Raw genomic sequence first — 16,841 nt, 5'->3', positions numbered from 1 at the left:
AGCCAAGAGAGAGGGGGCAGCTCCTGATTGAGATGGGGTGCAGCTCCTATGGTCCTGTCTATAGGAGCCAACTCCTAGAGGTCAAAATCCCTTCATTCCCCCTAAAATATTTGAGTGGGCCTTCCCCCCCCCCCCCGTTGAGGGGCATTGCCATCCAAATGGTGTATGCATGCTGTGTCTTGTGATCAATTATGCTGAGTGGGACTTATCTCTCCCTCCAATATTTTATAAAAGTGGGCACCCTTGGTCCTGTCACTCTCACTGGCATGCCGGAGAGGGCCTTCTTGGTTGCTCCCAGACTCAAGAACTCCCTCCCTGGAGGAGCTAGACTGGCTCTCTCCTTGTCCTTCTGCCAGCAGCTGAAGACCTTCTTGTTCCAACAGGCTTTGGGAAACTGACTGCTTTTAATGAAAGGGCTGGTGTCGTGATGTTTTTATGGAAATTATTTGCGTGTTTTAAACAGATTTTATGGACATGTATCATTTTAATTCTATCAATGTTTAATTGTTTTTAATTATTGTTTTTTTATGCTTTTAGTGATTCTTGTTTTATCTGCAAGCCACCTTTAATTCCATTAGGGAAAAAGGCATGTTGTCAACAACAACAACAACAAATGTTCCTTCCCTGTTACATTGACTGCCTTAATATTTGGCTTCAAAGGTTGTGCTGTTCCTCATTCCCACCCACCCATCACCACATTGTGCATATCTTTTGCACTTAGAAGTTTCTCTATGTGTGTAGGCTCTCTGCATGATTTATAACCTCTGTTATTTTTCCTAGGGTTGAGCTAAATGTATGACCTTGCAGCTTTCACTACACTTGTCCTCTACATAAAAGTAAGGCAACAGTGGTGAACAACGAGCTTAGGACTTCCCATTGGGCCTGCAAGTCCACGTGGCCAAGCCACATCTATCTACCCTACCTCTGAAGTCATAAGTAACCATCTCTGCTTGCAAATTTATTCCAATTCATGTATGCAAAGGAAAAACTGTCACAAGATGTCAGATGATAGACATGTAGGTGGCCCCACAATCTTTGTCAAACTTGACTGGTGGTGTTGGAAAGGTAAGTACACTGGGTAGATCCAATTCCTCACCCTGTGACTCCTGTGACTCATGGAGAGAGCTAATGGCAACAGGATATAGGATAAGTTGTGCTATACATTCTAGAGCGTGAGAATGAGTTGACACAGGGGTGTTATGTTTGGTGAAAGTCTCAATTCTTTTTAGTAATTAGTAGTTCTGTCCCTAGTCATTGTTCTTTAATTTCCAGTAATAGGATTACTGATCTAAATAAAAATGTTGTGATAAGAATAAACTATCAAATGGCTTCTTCAAGGAGGAATATTGTTGCCCATCCCAGAAGTTACACCATATGTCTGCAGTTTATAAGTTCCAGATTCTAAACCCACTGACAATTGTCTCATTTTTGCTTATGTAACTGACTGTATAAAAATTCCAACACCTGATGAGAAAGGTACAAAGATATAACCAATATATTAGTACATATATTGTGTTGAAAAAAGTAGTGACATAAGTGAAACAAGTAGCCCTTCTCTGCTGTTTACAGTTGAAGACCATGAGACTGATGATTACAGTCTGTGATAATTTCATATTTCATAAATCTTCTTTCAAATTTATTTATTTTTCTATTATTAATATACCAAGAAAAATCACATATCCATATTATATATATATTTTTAAAAAATAACAATATACAAAATATTTTATTTTAATGATTGCTATCAACAGTAGATTCCATACTACTTCTCCAGTTATTGATATATACAGAATTGCTGACCAATCTATAATTTATAGTTTATCTTGTGCTTTTGAGGCTGTGGGATGTTTTGCATATTCTGCAAAACAAAACAAAATCCAACAATCTGGAAAAAACAACAACCCAAACCTGTTGCATATCTGAAGAGACAAGACACATTAGTAACTTGTAGCATGTGCTCTCCAGGGTCAAAATCAATACAAAAAAAGCTAGTCCAAATGTCTGTGATTCTTTCTGTAGCTGAAAGAGCATGAAGGATGTCTCATTTTTTCTACTTCTAGAATGAACCTGTCTTCTTCTGATCCAGATCTAGTAACACCCGCAACAGATACCTGCCCTTTGGTTTCTGTTTCCAGGATAACGCTCCCACCATCAATCACTTTAGGCTGGTTCAATAATATATGATTATCATCTGATGGAAGCAACATCTAACAATGATGATTTGCAACACAGGGAGAACACCTCAGTTCAAAACTTACGAGCATTTACATTAACTGCGAGTCATTAGGTGTAAAAAAAAAAAAAATCAAAATTAAAGGAGCAGGTGACATGTAGAAAACATGGGAAGTACTTTCTTTCACAGGGATATTAAACATTTAGGGATGCTTACTGATCGGACTTCCAAGAACCTATCATCACTCCCAGGATTGAAGAATGGATACATTTTCTCAGAGAATTCATAAGGGATTGACCGAATAGGGCACATCTTCTGGACATTATAAAAAGACAGCACTTTCTCATTCACGTCCAGAAAAACACCTACAACTTCACATTCTTCATTCTGGCCATCAGTTAGGCTATTTCCTCCAGTGCAATGAAACTTACCCTGGAACCATCGTATACCAATATATCCCTCCTCCAGTGGCTTTTCCAGCTTCTCCTCTTCTAGCCTTTTTCTTGCAGTTATAGTAATTACTCCCAGCTCCCACTCACATTTGTGTCCAACCTCCACCTCCCAGTACATCTCCCCCTCACTATACCCCTCATTTGCCACTGCAATCAGAGGTCCTTTGGGATCTTTCAGTTGTTCTAAGAGAGAATGGTTATATTTGACTTTATTCTTCTCTTTGATGATGAGTTTGGCATGTGTGCATTTCGGATCCAGAGTGACATCGACTAGAGAGCAGGAAGAAACAATAATGCCATTTACAAAAGAAGATTGTTACTATCCATATTAAACACAGGGATCTTTTTTTGTGTGAGGTTATTGCTTGTGACCCCTTGCAGTGGTATGGTGAACTATCTCTGACCCACCTCATAAACCACTGTCCAATTACATTCCACCACATCGTTGGGTATTATGACCATATAGAGTCTAATTTAATGCACTCTCCATCTTGTGTTTATGCAGTGATTTTTTCTGGGGGGTACGCAGGGGTACGCATACCCCTAAACATTTTGTGAATCTAAGTTTGGCCTCATTGAGGGGCAATATTTCAATATGAGTAGGAAAATGAGAGTACCCCTAAACATATTTTTAATAGAAAAAAAGCACTGTGTTTATGACTTCTAGACTGGAATGAAGATTGTGAGGGGAAAAATATTTCTAACATAAAAAATGCTTTTACTTTGAACTGTTCTGCGCTGAACATTTTTTTAATATATATATTTCAACCAAGGATTATGGTTGTTGACTTCAGTGTAATATAGACAGAAACATACTTTTAAAATGATAATGTTGAACCCAGCATCAGCTTTTGAAATCAATGCTCTAATCTAGCTATTCGCTATATGGGGAAAGGACATCTGGAATGTCCCTAAATACAAGGACTTTCTAACTTGGCACATTGCCCCCTCAACTGATGTAAATGGAATTCTTATTTAGTTCTAGTGTACACTTGAAAACGTTGACAACATTAAAATAAATTCAACAGTGTAAATAAGTTTTGATGGATGTAATAATGGAATACTGAATGGTTTAGTTTATGTAAAATATGCAGGGATTTATGATATGTGAAATGAACTATGGAAAGAGAAGTAGGGAAGTCATTGATATTTTAAGGATGCTTAAATGAGTATTCTAAATTGTAAAACAGAAAATTTAATAAAAATTATATATACAGTATAAAGAAAGTGCTTTTTCTGGGGGGGGGGGGACACATACCCCTAAACATTTTGTTAATCTTTGTACTTTTGTACTTTTCACTGTATTTATTTTTCCCAATTGTGATTTTCTTGAGTCAAAATGAGAGTACCCCTAAACATTTTTAAAGAAAAAAAGCACTGTATAAAGGGATTCTTATGTAGTTCTAGATTGGAGTGAAGACCAAAATAGTTGTTGCAATAGATTGCAATTGTTGTGGGGAGTTTATAGTTATCAGAATCACAGCAGATGAATAAGGGAAGTTTAACCCTTTTTGATTTTGCTGTGGTACAGATGAAGATTGCTCCTCCATTGATGCTGCTTGCATTGGGAAGAAGGGTCTCGTTGGTGCCAACATTCACAGCAACGAATATGCAGATAGCAGCTTTGGGGGTGTGATTTTTGTCAGGAATCAAGATCAAGGGAAGAGAGTTAAACTCCCCACCCGCCTGCAATAATTTATTAGTCTTCTGAGATACTCATAATTATCATTACCAACACCACTATTTGTATTTTTTAAAATGGGCACACTAAATTCAAGGAAGCCTTTAATATACTATATTCTCTCATTTGGCCTTGAGAATATAGACTGACAACTGCTAAAGGTGTTCTATATTCACAAATGAGCATACCTGCACAGGACAATGCCCTCCTGAATTCTGCAATGTAAAACAAGAGGTAATCGTGAGATTTGCAATGGTGCAACAGTTTACATTTAAAGAATGTAAGAATCAAAACATGTTTTGATCCAACTTACCTAGTTCATGCTCGGCTTTTGCTGTAAATGAAGATAATATTCAATCAGCAACTGTTTCACAAATGTCTTCTGACAAAACATAGATAATGTGAGTGTTTCAAGCAATCAGATGGAATGGCTTTAGAACTAAGCATGGAGAAATAAAGAAGTGCAAGGTTTTTGCTCAATTCTTCTTCAGCTGAAGCTGAATGTAGCCTGAGTTTAGGTCTTAAGTGTAGTTTATAAGTTAAAGTATAGCTGTGGACCTCAGATCAATGCATAACTTCAATAAATAAAAAGACCTAAAGTGCAAATTAAAGGGGGGCACACTTTGAGGGTGGCTCTTGCATCCTGACTCTGGAATGCTTTATAACCTCTTAGTCAAGCAGCAAGCTATATGCTTCCTGGATTCACTTGGCAGAGAAAATAATGTTTCTTCCAGGGCCTATCTGAGGGCAAAAAGTACCTTAACAAGATACCCACTTTTCTTGTCAGTGACACTACTAGTTGTTTGCCCTGGCAGGTGCATTCTATGATTTGTGAGTGCAGTGGGGGGGAATAGGAAACAAAGACAATTTAAGCCTCATGTGTGAAAACAGCTTCTGGGTGAACACAAAACCTATGTGAGTGTTGCACTGTCCATCCACTCAGTCACATGTTACTGAATATTACTGAAAATCATCCTTACCGAATTTTTCTTGCACTTCCCTGAATTCTGCAAATGAACAAAATGAAAAGGATCAATATTTTATGAATACAAGCAAGGTAGGGCTTTTCAATTTGCCTTTTAGAATGTTTAAGATTAGCTTAGTTTTTTTTTAGTTTAGTTTTTCTATACAGTACCCAGAAACAATCAGAACTATCTATCCATCCATCCTAAAATTTAAGGCAGGTATCATTATCTAATTATATATACTGTTATTAGATCAGATTTGATTTGCGGATATCAAAACATTTTGCACTACATTCTGAGGACTAGGACCTTAGAGATTTTTTAAATATTAAGCAGTTTAAAAATTATTATAAATACACCAACTTCTAAAGTAGTACAGTCATACCTCGGGTTAAAGTAGCTTCAGGCTGAGCATTTTCAGGCTGTGTTCCACGGTGACCCGGAAGTAACAGAACGGGTTACTTCTGGGTTTTGCTGCTTGCGCATGCGTAGATGTTCAAAATGACATCATGTGCAGAAGTGGTGAATCGCGACCTGCGCATACACAGACGTGGGTTGCGTTCTGCTCAGGATGCGAACAGGGCTCTGGAACGGATCCCGTTCGCATCCAGAGATACCACTGTATTTCCTTGGCTAGAAGGTGCAGCAATGAATTTCCTCTTCATATTTAGTATCTACTAGACCATTCAATACAATCTCTATTTTATGATTAAATGTCAGTGGGCTTCATCTGCCTAGCTGCCAGGTTCAAGTTATGACAGCTGCAGCTGGAGAGAGAATCAGGCTGTAAAAGGAAGAGTGGCTGCAGCAACCCTGTCAGATGGGTGGGGTACAGATAAATTATTATTATTACAGGTATTATTATTAAGAATTTGACTAGTTGACATCCCTGCTAGTGCTATGGAATTACCTTTTCCTGTTTCTTCTTTTACTTTCTCTGAATAATAAAAGAGTGATAATTAGTCGCATGATGAGCAAAGTATTATTAAATTGTTAAAAATGTGTAACAAGTGAAATGTACAAGTTGATGTTTCTGTTTTATCTGTAAGCTGCCACAAGTCCCTGTTAGGGAAAGAGGCAGGATATAAACAAATATAATAATGATGATGGTGATGATAATATATTGACAGTGAAATTTTAAGTGTGGCACATGGATCTCCATAGCAGTTGTGCAAACTTCATTTCTAACTGTGTCTGGGAACATAAACACAGAATGATATCTGTGTGAAATCTACAATGAATGACCCCAATGTATTGTACCATTATGACAGGCAGAAACTGAATGGGACTCTTACCTAGTTCCCATTGAAGCTTTGCTTTTTCTTAAAGAGAGAGAGAGAAGAGAAATATTATTGTCATCTGTGGATAATGAGGGGGAACGCACATGAATGCACTGTGATTTGGAAGAGAGCTGTACTCTGAATTTCATTATGTTTTTAGTGGGCTTTTCAAAGCTATAAACTAAAAGCATATCCTTAATCAGATTTTAAAGCCATATTTCAGATGTAACTTTCACATTCAAATCAGCAAGACCTTTAAAGCCACTAGCATTTATCGGATCATGCAATATATCGAAGGAGAAGGGGATTCTGTTGGGCAGCAGTGGTAACATCCAACTACAAAAGTTGGCCTTTGGGGAGTGGGGAATTAAAGATCTGACCCACTGGAGTATCTTATCTTCCAGTTCTGGTTTGGGTTTTATATTCCAGAAAACCAGCAACTGATACTAGATAGATATCCAAAACACATACACAGGAAGTGTGCACGCTTCATTTTGAACGGGAGGTAAACATTTCTCTTTCAGTTCATAGATATTATCTACTGGCCTGTACTCTTATATTCTTCCCCTGCACAATATGCTAAAGCTCACAGTTGGAAACTAGCCAAGAGGACTATGCCATAAACAGTGGTGGCCCCAGATGCAGAGGACAAGTCAAGCGGAGGGTGTAGCTCCAGCCCCACACTCTTGTCCCAGACCAGAGGGGACAGGCAAATGAGGAAGAGCAGGAGCAATGCCATGGGTTTCCAGTGCCAGGGGATGCCCAATGGTGCCAGTCATAGAAGTAAACATATTCAGGGTAATTCATATGCAATTTTAATAAGGACAAGTAGAAAATCCATGCTTACCTTCCTCTAATGCTAACGCTTCATTTTCTGCACATGGGGAGGGATATATTAGTATTATTAACATTTGTTCAGTGCACTTTACAAAACGTTTCACTTACAAAATCTTAAAATGATGATCAACTTATGAAACATTTAAAATCCATATCACAGAATATATAATTATCGGGTGAGTGTGCAATAAAAACACTAATATCTATGCTCTGTTATGTAATGTATGGAAAACCAGCCAGCTTTTTTTGGGGGGGGGTGGTTAATAAATAATAAAACTATTATTACTTCAAACCTTAAAATAAACAATGTATAAACTTTCAGCCCTAGTTAGGACTTGAATGGCTTTACTCTGCCCCACCCAGCAGACTTTGCTCAGCCCCTTATTCCCCCTGTTAACGCAATCCCATTAATCATTCCATAAAGTTATACAGTGATTACCTGAAAAAGCAATCTTCCAATGATCGTCTGAAATAAAATAAAGAACAAGATTTTTAATATACTTTCTATTTTTATACACATGTTCTTTGTTTGTGGGGGAAACCACTCTCAGCATTATGTAACAATAAATGTTTGGTTCTGAGCAGGTGCATGCTTAACAGGAGACCATAGACAACCCTGGCTCTATGATGTGATGGTCTAAACCACTGAGCCTCTTGGGCTTGCTCATCAGAATTCGAATCCCCACAACAGGGTGAGCTGGCGTTCCTCTGTCCCAGCTCTTGCCAACCTAGCAGTTCAAAAGCATGCCAATGCAAGTAGATAAATAGGTACCACTGTAGCGGGAAGGTAAAAGGCATTTCTGTGTACTCTGGTTTCCGTCTCAGTGTTCCGTTGCACCTGAAACGATTTAGTCATTATGGCCACATGACCCTGAAATCTGCCTGTGGACAAAGGCTGGCTCCCTCAGCCTGAAAAGCAACATAAGGGCCACAACCCCATAGTTGCCTTTGACTGGACTTAACCGTCCAGGGGTCCTTTACTTTTTTTTTTAACCTTACATGCCATTCTTGAGGTTTTAGGTACACACTTCTATGACAGAGCCAGTATGGAATGGTCTGGGCCAAGAGGATTTGCCTGAGGCAAAATGTACCATACCACATCTCAGTGTTGTGGCCGCTCACTGCCACCACCTGTAAGTACACCAGCATTATGGTGGCCTGCCTGAGTTTAGGTCTGAAGTGCTGTGATGAAGTGGGTTATGGGGAGAGGGGGCTGGAGGGCTGCCCTCTCCAAAGTCTCCAGGCTGCTGCTGCACAGCTGCAAAGCCCAAACGCTTCCTTCCTGTTTGCCTTTTCACTCAAAGTCTTTACTTGCTTTTCCTCCAGCACCACCACCAGGCTGCTAGCAATGCGGCGGCAGCAGTGGGCAATGCCTTCATTGGAGGCCAGCTCCACCACTGCTGTGGCTCCTGCTGCTTGAGGTGGCCATCTTACATTGCCTCATGGGCACAGCGGCCCTGGGTATGGTGGTGTCAGATTAGGTCTCCAGAGACAAGAGTTCAAATCCTGACTCACCCATGAAGCTCACTGGGTGGTATGTATGCGGTGGCACATCCATAATCATTGGCACATGCCCTTCTGGCCTGCACTATTTATAAAGACTTGAGGAATGAGGTTATCACCCCACTTTTATTGTCCATTCCGGGTTGCCCAGCCACTGCCACAGTGTCCTTTCTCTTGGCACCTGATCAAGATGAGCAGGTGACAGCAAAGGCTGCAAGGTTCTTAGCTGGGGCAGTTAGAATAAGATCCACTATTGGACTATTGATTCAAAACCCTAAAATGTATTTTATATAATTGACTTTTTATTTTTATTCTTTGTATATCATTTTTTTTATTGTTATGGCCTATGGTTGACACAAATAAAGATTCATTCATGTATGCCACTATAAGCTTCTTGGAATAGAGATGGGATACAATTGTAATAATAACTACTACAACAATAATAGTAAAATTTTTGTTGTACACCTGACATGTGAACCAGCCCGTATAGAAAGTATGGAAGTGGGTGTAAACCTAGTTTTAGATTAACTTCATATTCTGAATTTTCTTGTTCTGCTTGTGGTTATTTATATACCCTAATGCACATCCAATCCATCTCTCTCTCTCTCTCCAAATCCAGAAACATGATGATAAAGATATCCCACACCCATTTAATGTGTGTGTCTCTCTCTCTGTGTGTGTGTCTTCGTGTTCATGTTCTGGAACAATGGAAAAACTTACGGTTTAGTTTCAAATAGGTGAAAATTATGACATTGATGATAAGTACTGCAATGACGAAGAAGCCAACCATACAGAGCGAGGTGGAAGGGAAAAAGATATCTGTGAATAGAACAAAGTCAACAGTTAGAAGATCTTCTCTGCTTTTTCTTTCTTTCTTTTTAATTCATCCATAGGAAACAATAAGCACAGATTAAACCAAGTTTCAAAATAATAATGATAAATAAATATAAATATCTACAGATAGCAGAAAAGACACCTGGCAAATTCTGCATCCATTGACGGAATTCTTTAGTTCAGATCAATGTGGAACCATAATGCGAGTTGAGCAACAATTCACGTTTCATGTTATATTTCAAATCTTTTTAGGATTAATTTTTCCTAGTCCCATGGACCATGTAGGAAAGCAACATTAAAGTAAATCCTACTCAGAAGACTGGATTTATTGTTTCTTTGCTCCTAATCCTCAATATGCATAGGCAACTTATTTCACTTAATAATGTTCCCTCAAAGGTTCATACTATTGTTAGGGAGCACTGTGAATATTCATTGTTAACATTGTGTTCATTCTACACATTCATCACCAGTTTCTATACAGCACCGTTTCTCATTCACCTGCAATTACAAGGGATGTTGATCCTATTGGTGTATTTGAAGATTTACTGGTGATTCTGCAGGTGACAGCACTCCCAGAACCCCATTCTAGAAGAACAGAATTTTCAATGCTGCTTTTGCCCAGAGTGGTTGGAGTAGCAGAAAGTTCCTGTCCTTTGCCATCCATCCATGACAGCTGCAGAAGCTCAGGAGATCTCACATTCTCAGATTTGCAGACAAGTCTGATCCCACTACCCTCATATTGGTCAAGAACAATCAAAGGGCTCGTACTGTTACCTAAAGAGATAGGAAGATAGTTCAGTGTGAAGCATAAACACCAATAAATATTTGGGCAAAATTTGTATTTATTTCTGTAATCTGGGTTACATAAAGCAATGATATTCAACTAGCGGTCTTGAAACTTGCATGCCAACCCAATCCTACCACCACTTAGTTTTTATAAAATAAATTGGAGAAGCAAACATGTTGTAGAAAATCACAAGTGAGTCCTATGTTTTAGGGTAGAATTAATAGTGGTCACTGGGTTTGAAAAGATCAAAAAGTTCTAATATGAAGAACATGATGTTATCCACTATGTGAACTGCATAGCAGGAAAAAACATTGGGCTCTGAGGTAACGCTTGTCAATTTCAAACCCACTCTATTTCAAAGAATGTGCAAAACATTCTCTAGTCATTCCCAATTAAAAGAATTGCTTTGAGTGTGCTCAGAAATGATCACGTTTTCTGGTAACTGTGGCTTTCCGCGCTCTTAAAAGGTAGGCTTGCTTGGGGACAGAATTATAAGATCAGTCTGATGGATATTGAAACAGATATTGAAACAGCAGTTACTGGAAAGGGCAATCACTTCTATGCATGTTCAAAACCGCATAGACAGGAAAAGGTGGACAAGACTGAATGCAAAACACGTTTATTGATAATCAGGGGTTTGCACTAGATGATCATCAAGGTCCTTTACAGTTCTATAATTCCAACGCATTAATTGACTATTTACCAGATTAACCGTATGACCAGAAACTCAAATTAGTTGTCTTCTTGAGACACTGAAGGAGCTTTGTATCACTTTTAGATTCATTGTTAAATTGAAGGGTCATCTTTAATGTATTCTTTACCAATAAAAATAAAAGTCCTTCCAATTAAATCTTTAGTTGGTGACTGCAAATTAAATTGATTAAAGCTGACATTTCTAGTAAAAACAGAGCAGGGAACTGGCCAAGGCAATTACTTTTCTTTAAAAACACACCACTCAGAATACTTACCAGTTGCTGAATAACTCATAATCAGGAATGGCAGCAAGTGAATGGCACTGTTCCTGGAGTTGGTGAGAACAGCTATGAAAGCAAAGAAGCATTTGAACATCAGTTTGGATAATTAAAAAATGTATAGGCAAAACCCACATGGAAAGGGAATGAGAGTGGAATTCAAGGGGAGTTCTGTTCTGTCACCAAGTTATTAAGGCTGTGATCCTGTACATTTCCATTCAGAAGAAAGCCATATTGAATTGAAAGAGACTTATTCCCAGGTGAGTTAAACTTTAGTCTCCTTTTGATTATAGTTCTCCAATTTTCCTTCACCACTTATCCCCACAATATTTGAGGTTTTCTGTGGGTAATTTTGCTGTGGTTTCTTTTGGAGAGATATAAAAAAATCTTACCACCTAAAAGTAGAATAATATTCATGATGCGGCTTCCAGTGCATGAAAAGTGATATGCTGTTGTTCTTGCTGTAGATTTTTCCAGTTAATGATTAATCATACACTGAAAGGGAAGCAGCGAAAGGGAAGGGGAATTGCATGAGTTGTGCGCTGATATGTAGGTGAAAAACTCCCTCGCTAAGCATTCAGCAATGAGACTGGGATGATCAGACCACTTAAACAAAAAGCTAGGCTACAGTGCTGTTGTGACTCCAGCACAATTTTAAGACAGGGTTAGCTAAGCTGTGGGCCTCCAGTTTTTGCTGACTACAATTACAATCAGTGCTGACCATGGCCATGCCTGCAAGGTCTGGTTGCAGTTGGTATCTGATAATGTCTGGATGGCCAAAAGTTCCTCGTTTCTGATTTCAGATCTGAAACAGGAGAGGAGATTCTAAGTAGACGTGACTTGGGACTCAGCTACATTAGTCAAAATACAGTGTTCTAAATGTGTTATAACACTGTGACACTGGATAGTGCTGTAGAGTTCGATCCTTCGGCAATGTGATTTTGCATTGTGAGCTTTACAACGCGTTTTCCTGAAATGTTTTTTGATGTGTCTAGATCCAGCCTTGATTTTCTTAAAGTCTAAGAATTCATACAAACTCTTCATAAGGAGTTCTTACATTTAGGTGTAGGTGGTCCTTGGATGGAGAATAAGGACAGGCTGTGCCCAAACCACCTTCAAAAGGAAGGTGGCTACCAAAGAAAGCCCACCCCTACCAGCCAATCTTTCAGATTCAAGATATTAAGCAGCTTGCCCAGGGATGGGGAATCTGTGGCCTTCCAGATATTGATGGCTTCCATCAGCTTGAGCCAGCATGGTGAATGGTTGGAGAAGATGGGAGTTGTAGTACAACACCCTCTTCCCCATCCCTGTTGGGCCACATCTTCCCTATCCCTGTTCAAGCCCATTTGCAGTTTAAGGAAAACCTAGGAGGCAAAATTCTCTCCAACTGATCATAAAAAGGAAACTTCCTCCCACCTGCCGGTTTTGTGGAATAGAGTGCAAAGGCAGGGGAAACATGACATATACTAGACCTCACTTAAAACACATTAAAACTATTTGTATTTGCATTCTAGCTGTTTTGTTACCTTAGGCTCCCACACCATGATATTTCTGTCTCGAGGTTTGATGCAGCAGTGGGATAAGTCCAAGGAAATGGTTACGTTCAATTAGCTGTTCTGCCAGGGAAGCCCTCAAGAATGCTTTTTAGTTAATAAAGGCCTTCTAGATGCCCAAATAGGTATCCACATGAAAATGAGGTTGAATTGCCCATTAAGAGTGCTTGGCGTTCATTGTTTCATTGCTTATACATCTGGCACCTGAGGCAGATAATCTGCCTCCCCGGCAGTAAAAATACAATAAAAGCAAATTAACAATTTGTTCCCCCCATCTCTCACTCTATGTGCGTCCTTTCTCTGTCTCTCTCTCTCTGTCTCTCTGTCTCTCTCTCACACGCACACACTCACACACAAACCACTAATAAGTCATTTGCACAGCAGTTTCCTCAGTTTGCGGTCAAAGTGCTAAAACAGAAATTTAGATAGCATCAATGAAAAAGGACACGTGGTCTTATTCTGTCCCTTCATGCCCACAAACTCTTGGCTTAGATAGAAAACTGTTGCTCACATATCAAGAGAGGAATTTATTCAGCATGTCTCCACAAGAGCCGATTTCCTGGAATTGTGCGCCTTATAAGAAAAGAGGCTTTCACTTTTAATCCATCAGGACAGAAACAAACCTGATTTCCCACAACCACTCCTTTTCCAAGAAAGGGTGGCTTTGACACTGCTGGCACTTTCAGTTTGTTTTGTGGTTTTCAGTTCCTGACCTTTGCTCTCTGAAACACAAACACACACCTGAAAGGAAAAGGGGAGTAACAGAGGTGCATTTTTTCTGAGCTCAGAATGGTTTTGTTATCCAAAAACAATCAACAAAGGACTACCTCTTGCAGCTTCAACAGTCAGTTCCACGCCAGGAAATGCAACTGGCACCTTTTGGAACATTGAAGAGCAAAGAGAGAAACTTGTGCCAGAAACAACAACTAAAAGTTAGTGTTGATAATGTTAGCCCTGATGAATATTGTAATGCTTACAAATAACTTGGTTTACACAAAGTTTCAAGGTGCCAACGCCTTCACGCGTCACTCTCAGGAGCTATCAGGATTTCAGGATCTTCACACAACCAGATGGTTTTATCAAGAAATTTTGGCAGCAGAGGGAGAGAGGAGGGTTCACCCTTCCTGATTTTGAATTATATCATGCGGCTGCCGGGTTAGTTTGGATTCAGGACTGGGTTACTCTAAAAGATGCAGATGTCCTGGACTTAGAGGGTTTTGATAACCGCTTTGGTTGGCACGCATATTTGGTGTATGAGAAGGTGAAGGCTCACAAGGGTTTTTTGAACCATATAGTAAGAAAATCACTTTATAAAATATGGTTCAAATATAAAGATCTATTAGAACCCAAAATCCCCTTGTGGACCTCACCGACAGAAGCCCTGACTGTAAAAAAGAAAAACATGAAAGCAGAATGGGCCACATATAGAATGCTGTTAGAAGAAAACAATAATAAACTCATTATTTTTTAATAAATAAGGATGTAGCTGATGGACTGGTTACCATATTTTCAAATAAATGAGAGATTAAGTATGGTTAGAAAGAAAGTATTCGAGAATGCAACATCTAAATTTGAAAAAGAATTAATATAATTAAGTATGTACAATATTCTTCTCCAGTGGGAGGTAAAAGAGGAAGAAGTGAAAGGGGTAATAGTAAGGTGGGCCCAGGACCTTGGCTACAATATTTACATGGACCAGTTGAAGAAACTATGGAAGAAAGATACTAAGTTTACGGCGTGCTATAATCTCAGAGAAAACATCATGAAAATGCAATATAGATGGCACCTTACCCTAGCCAAATTGGCTAAAATGTATAAAAGCAGTTCAGAACTTCACTGGAGGTGTAAAAAATGTACAGGTTCTTATATGCATATGTGGTGGGAATGCACGGTAATTAGAGAATTCTGGGATTCCATTTATAATGAATTAAAAAAACTACACAGGTTCTCATTCTCAAAAAACCCAGAGGCCTTCCTTTTAGGGATAATGTCATCAGAAATAAAAAATAATGGTAGACCACTCTTCATGTACACAACAACCGCAGCCAAGATTCTGGTGGCAAGGAAATGGAAAAGTGAAAAGATTCCTACAGTAACTGAATGGCAGGTCCAAATGATAGAATATTTACAGTTGGCCATGATGACAGGGAGAGTCAGAGGATATCTGACATGGAAGATACACAATGAATAGAAAATATTTAAAGATTACTTGAAAAATTGTTGTAACAATAAAAATCTCCTGGCAGACCTTGATTGATTCTTGTAAGATGAAGGTGACAAATAATCAAATACTTTGGATAAGAATTAGGAAGACAAAATAATAGTATGATGCTGTGTGTAAAATAACCAAAATAAGTGACAGTACAATGGGTTTAATCGGAAGTCATTTTTATTTTCTCTTTTCTATTTTTTCTTCTTTTCTTCTTTCTCTTCTGTAAATTAGTTATTGATAAAATTAGTGATTGGTGATGCAGATAATATATAGTTGTGTTCAGTAGTATATTAGGGTGTGATGTTATTTAATTTTAATGTTGTTTGTCAAATAAAAAAAAATTGGCAGCAGAATTTCAATTATACATTATCAAATCCATCATGGATTAAATAGAAAGGGGAATCTATGCTGGACAGGAGAAGGTGGAAAACCTCCATGAGAGGCTTTAAAAAAAATAATAATAAATGACCATGACACATGACTCTGACCTTTATAAAGTTTGTAAGTAAGTCATTTTTGACTTACCAAACATGTGGTCTCTTTCTATGTTAAGGGAAGCGGGGAACTTTGGAGGCAACTTAGAAAGGAGTATTTTAAAGGTTTAACAGCCTATATTTCCATACTTTGCTGCATATTTTGTGATTTTAAATCTCTGTTGCAGTTCTCTTGCCAACAAGGATTTGCCCTAAACTGGATCTAGGCATCTATAAAAATTTCCTTTTTATACCTATCTTCCTTTAACCAAACCCAAATTAACCAACACTGGAGGGACCCAGCCTTTTCCTATCTTTGGCTGGCAGAGAGAAACATATCCCACCCCACCCCCTTCTGACTGATTGAGAGCCCACCTGGACTCAGTCTACCAGGGGCGTGATGAATTATCAAGGCATTGGCTGACAGAGGCAGTGGTGCCCCCCCCAGTGGTGTTGCCCCAAAGGGGTTGGCCCCAAAGGCAATCTGTCCTTTGGGAAGAGTCACTTTGAGGGGAGTTGGGGTTAAGCAAGGGCTCACCATGAAGTTGTTACAGTAAGTGCCACACTTTTAACATTTGAAGGGGGGGAAGGTGCTGGTACTGCAAACCCTGGAGTTCCCCCAGAAAAACTGCTTGTTCCTCAACTCTGAACTCATACTGTGTTATGAGTCAATTCCTATTGTTGTGGTTGGTGTTCAGGTCTCTACAGTACAATGTGCACATGAAGTATAGATAGGAAGCCCAGTTTCATTCATATTCATGCTGGAGGAAATTCCACTAGGTTCAATGAGACTGAGTCATGCCCAAACTGGCAAGCATAAGTTACCCCTATTCCTGAACTGGCAGTTGATTGTTAGGCCCTGAGTCACATGATCATGCTAGATTGCATTTGGAATAAGAGTATGCCTTGCCTTCCCCCATCATGTTCCTACCACCCCCTTTTTACTCTTACACTGGCTTATGTTTCACCAGTGGGAATTCATGCTCATATCTCCAGCTCAGCCAGCACAGGGAACTTAACCAGCATTGCCCTGGCTCAGCTGGGAAAATGTAATAATAATAATAATAATAATAATAATAATAATAATAATAATAATATTTATATGCCACCCATCTGAGTT

At 39.0% G+C, this 16,841-nt stretch overlaps 1 protein-coding gene across 5 annotated transcripts; it reads right to left on the bottom strand.

Annotated features, from left to right (window-relative positions):
* Positions 1 to 1,102: 1,102 nt before the first annotated feature.
* LOC308570490 (butyrophilin-like protein 9) lies at positions 1,103 to 14,347 on the bottom strand. Of its 5 annotated transcripts, none has more exons than XM_081165387.1 (13): positions 13,660 to 14,347; positions 11,879 to 11,978; positions 11,481 to 11,552; positions 10,224 to 10,499; positions 9,612 to 9,710; positions 7,828 to 7,854; positions 7,399 to 7,425; positions 6,567 to 6,593; positions 6,182 to 6,208; positions 5,287 to 5,313; positions 4,620 to 4,640; positions 4,495 to 4,521; positions 1,103 to 2,895 (listed from the first exon to the last, which is right to left on the bottom strand). In XM_081165387.1, the coding sequence occupies exons 2-13, from the start codon at positions 11,898 to 11,900 to the stop codon at positions 2,357 to 2,359; spliced, it is 1,191 nt and encodes a 396-aa protein (XP_081021513.1). In that variant the 5' UTR covers positions 11,901 to 11,978; positions 13,660 to 14,347; the 3' UTR covers positions 1,103 to 2,356. The 5 variants fall into 5 exon arrangements, with proteins under 5 accessions (XP_081021513.1, XP_081021510.1, XP_081021511.1 ...); XM_081165384.1 differs by having other exon boundaries at positions 11,876 to 11,978; positions 13,660 to 14,344; XM_081165385.1 differs by lacking the exon at positions 13,660 to 14,347 and adding an exon at positions 13,548 to 13,623 and having other exon boundaries at positions 11,876 to 11,978.
* Positions 14,348 to 16,841: the final 2,494 nt, after the last annotated feature.

This window comes from Podarcis bocagei, assembly GCF_964188305.1.
Source record: "Podarcis bocagei genome assembly, chromosome: 13".
NCBI lineage: Eukaryota > Metazoa > Chordata > Lepidosauria > Squamata > Lacertidae > Podarcis > Podarcis bocagei.
Note: the sequence above shows the minus strand (reverse complement) of the source record. Positions and strands in the feature narration are given on the sequence as shown.

Bases quoted from the DNA above. Each gene is read 5' to 3' on its own strand.
- LOC308570490 (XM_081165384.1), bottom strand. From the start codon at position 11,900: ATGAATATTATTCTACTTTTAGGTG. The intron at 6,594-7,398 runs GTAAGCATGGAT...TCTCTCTTTAAG, and splicing joins AGCGTTAGCATTAGAGGAAG to AAAAAGCAAAGCTTCAATGG. The intron at 2,896-4,494 runs GTATGCTCATTT...CCTGCTCTCTAG, and splicing joins GAGGGCATTGTCCTGTGCAG to TCGATGTCACTCTGGATCCG.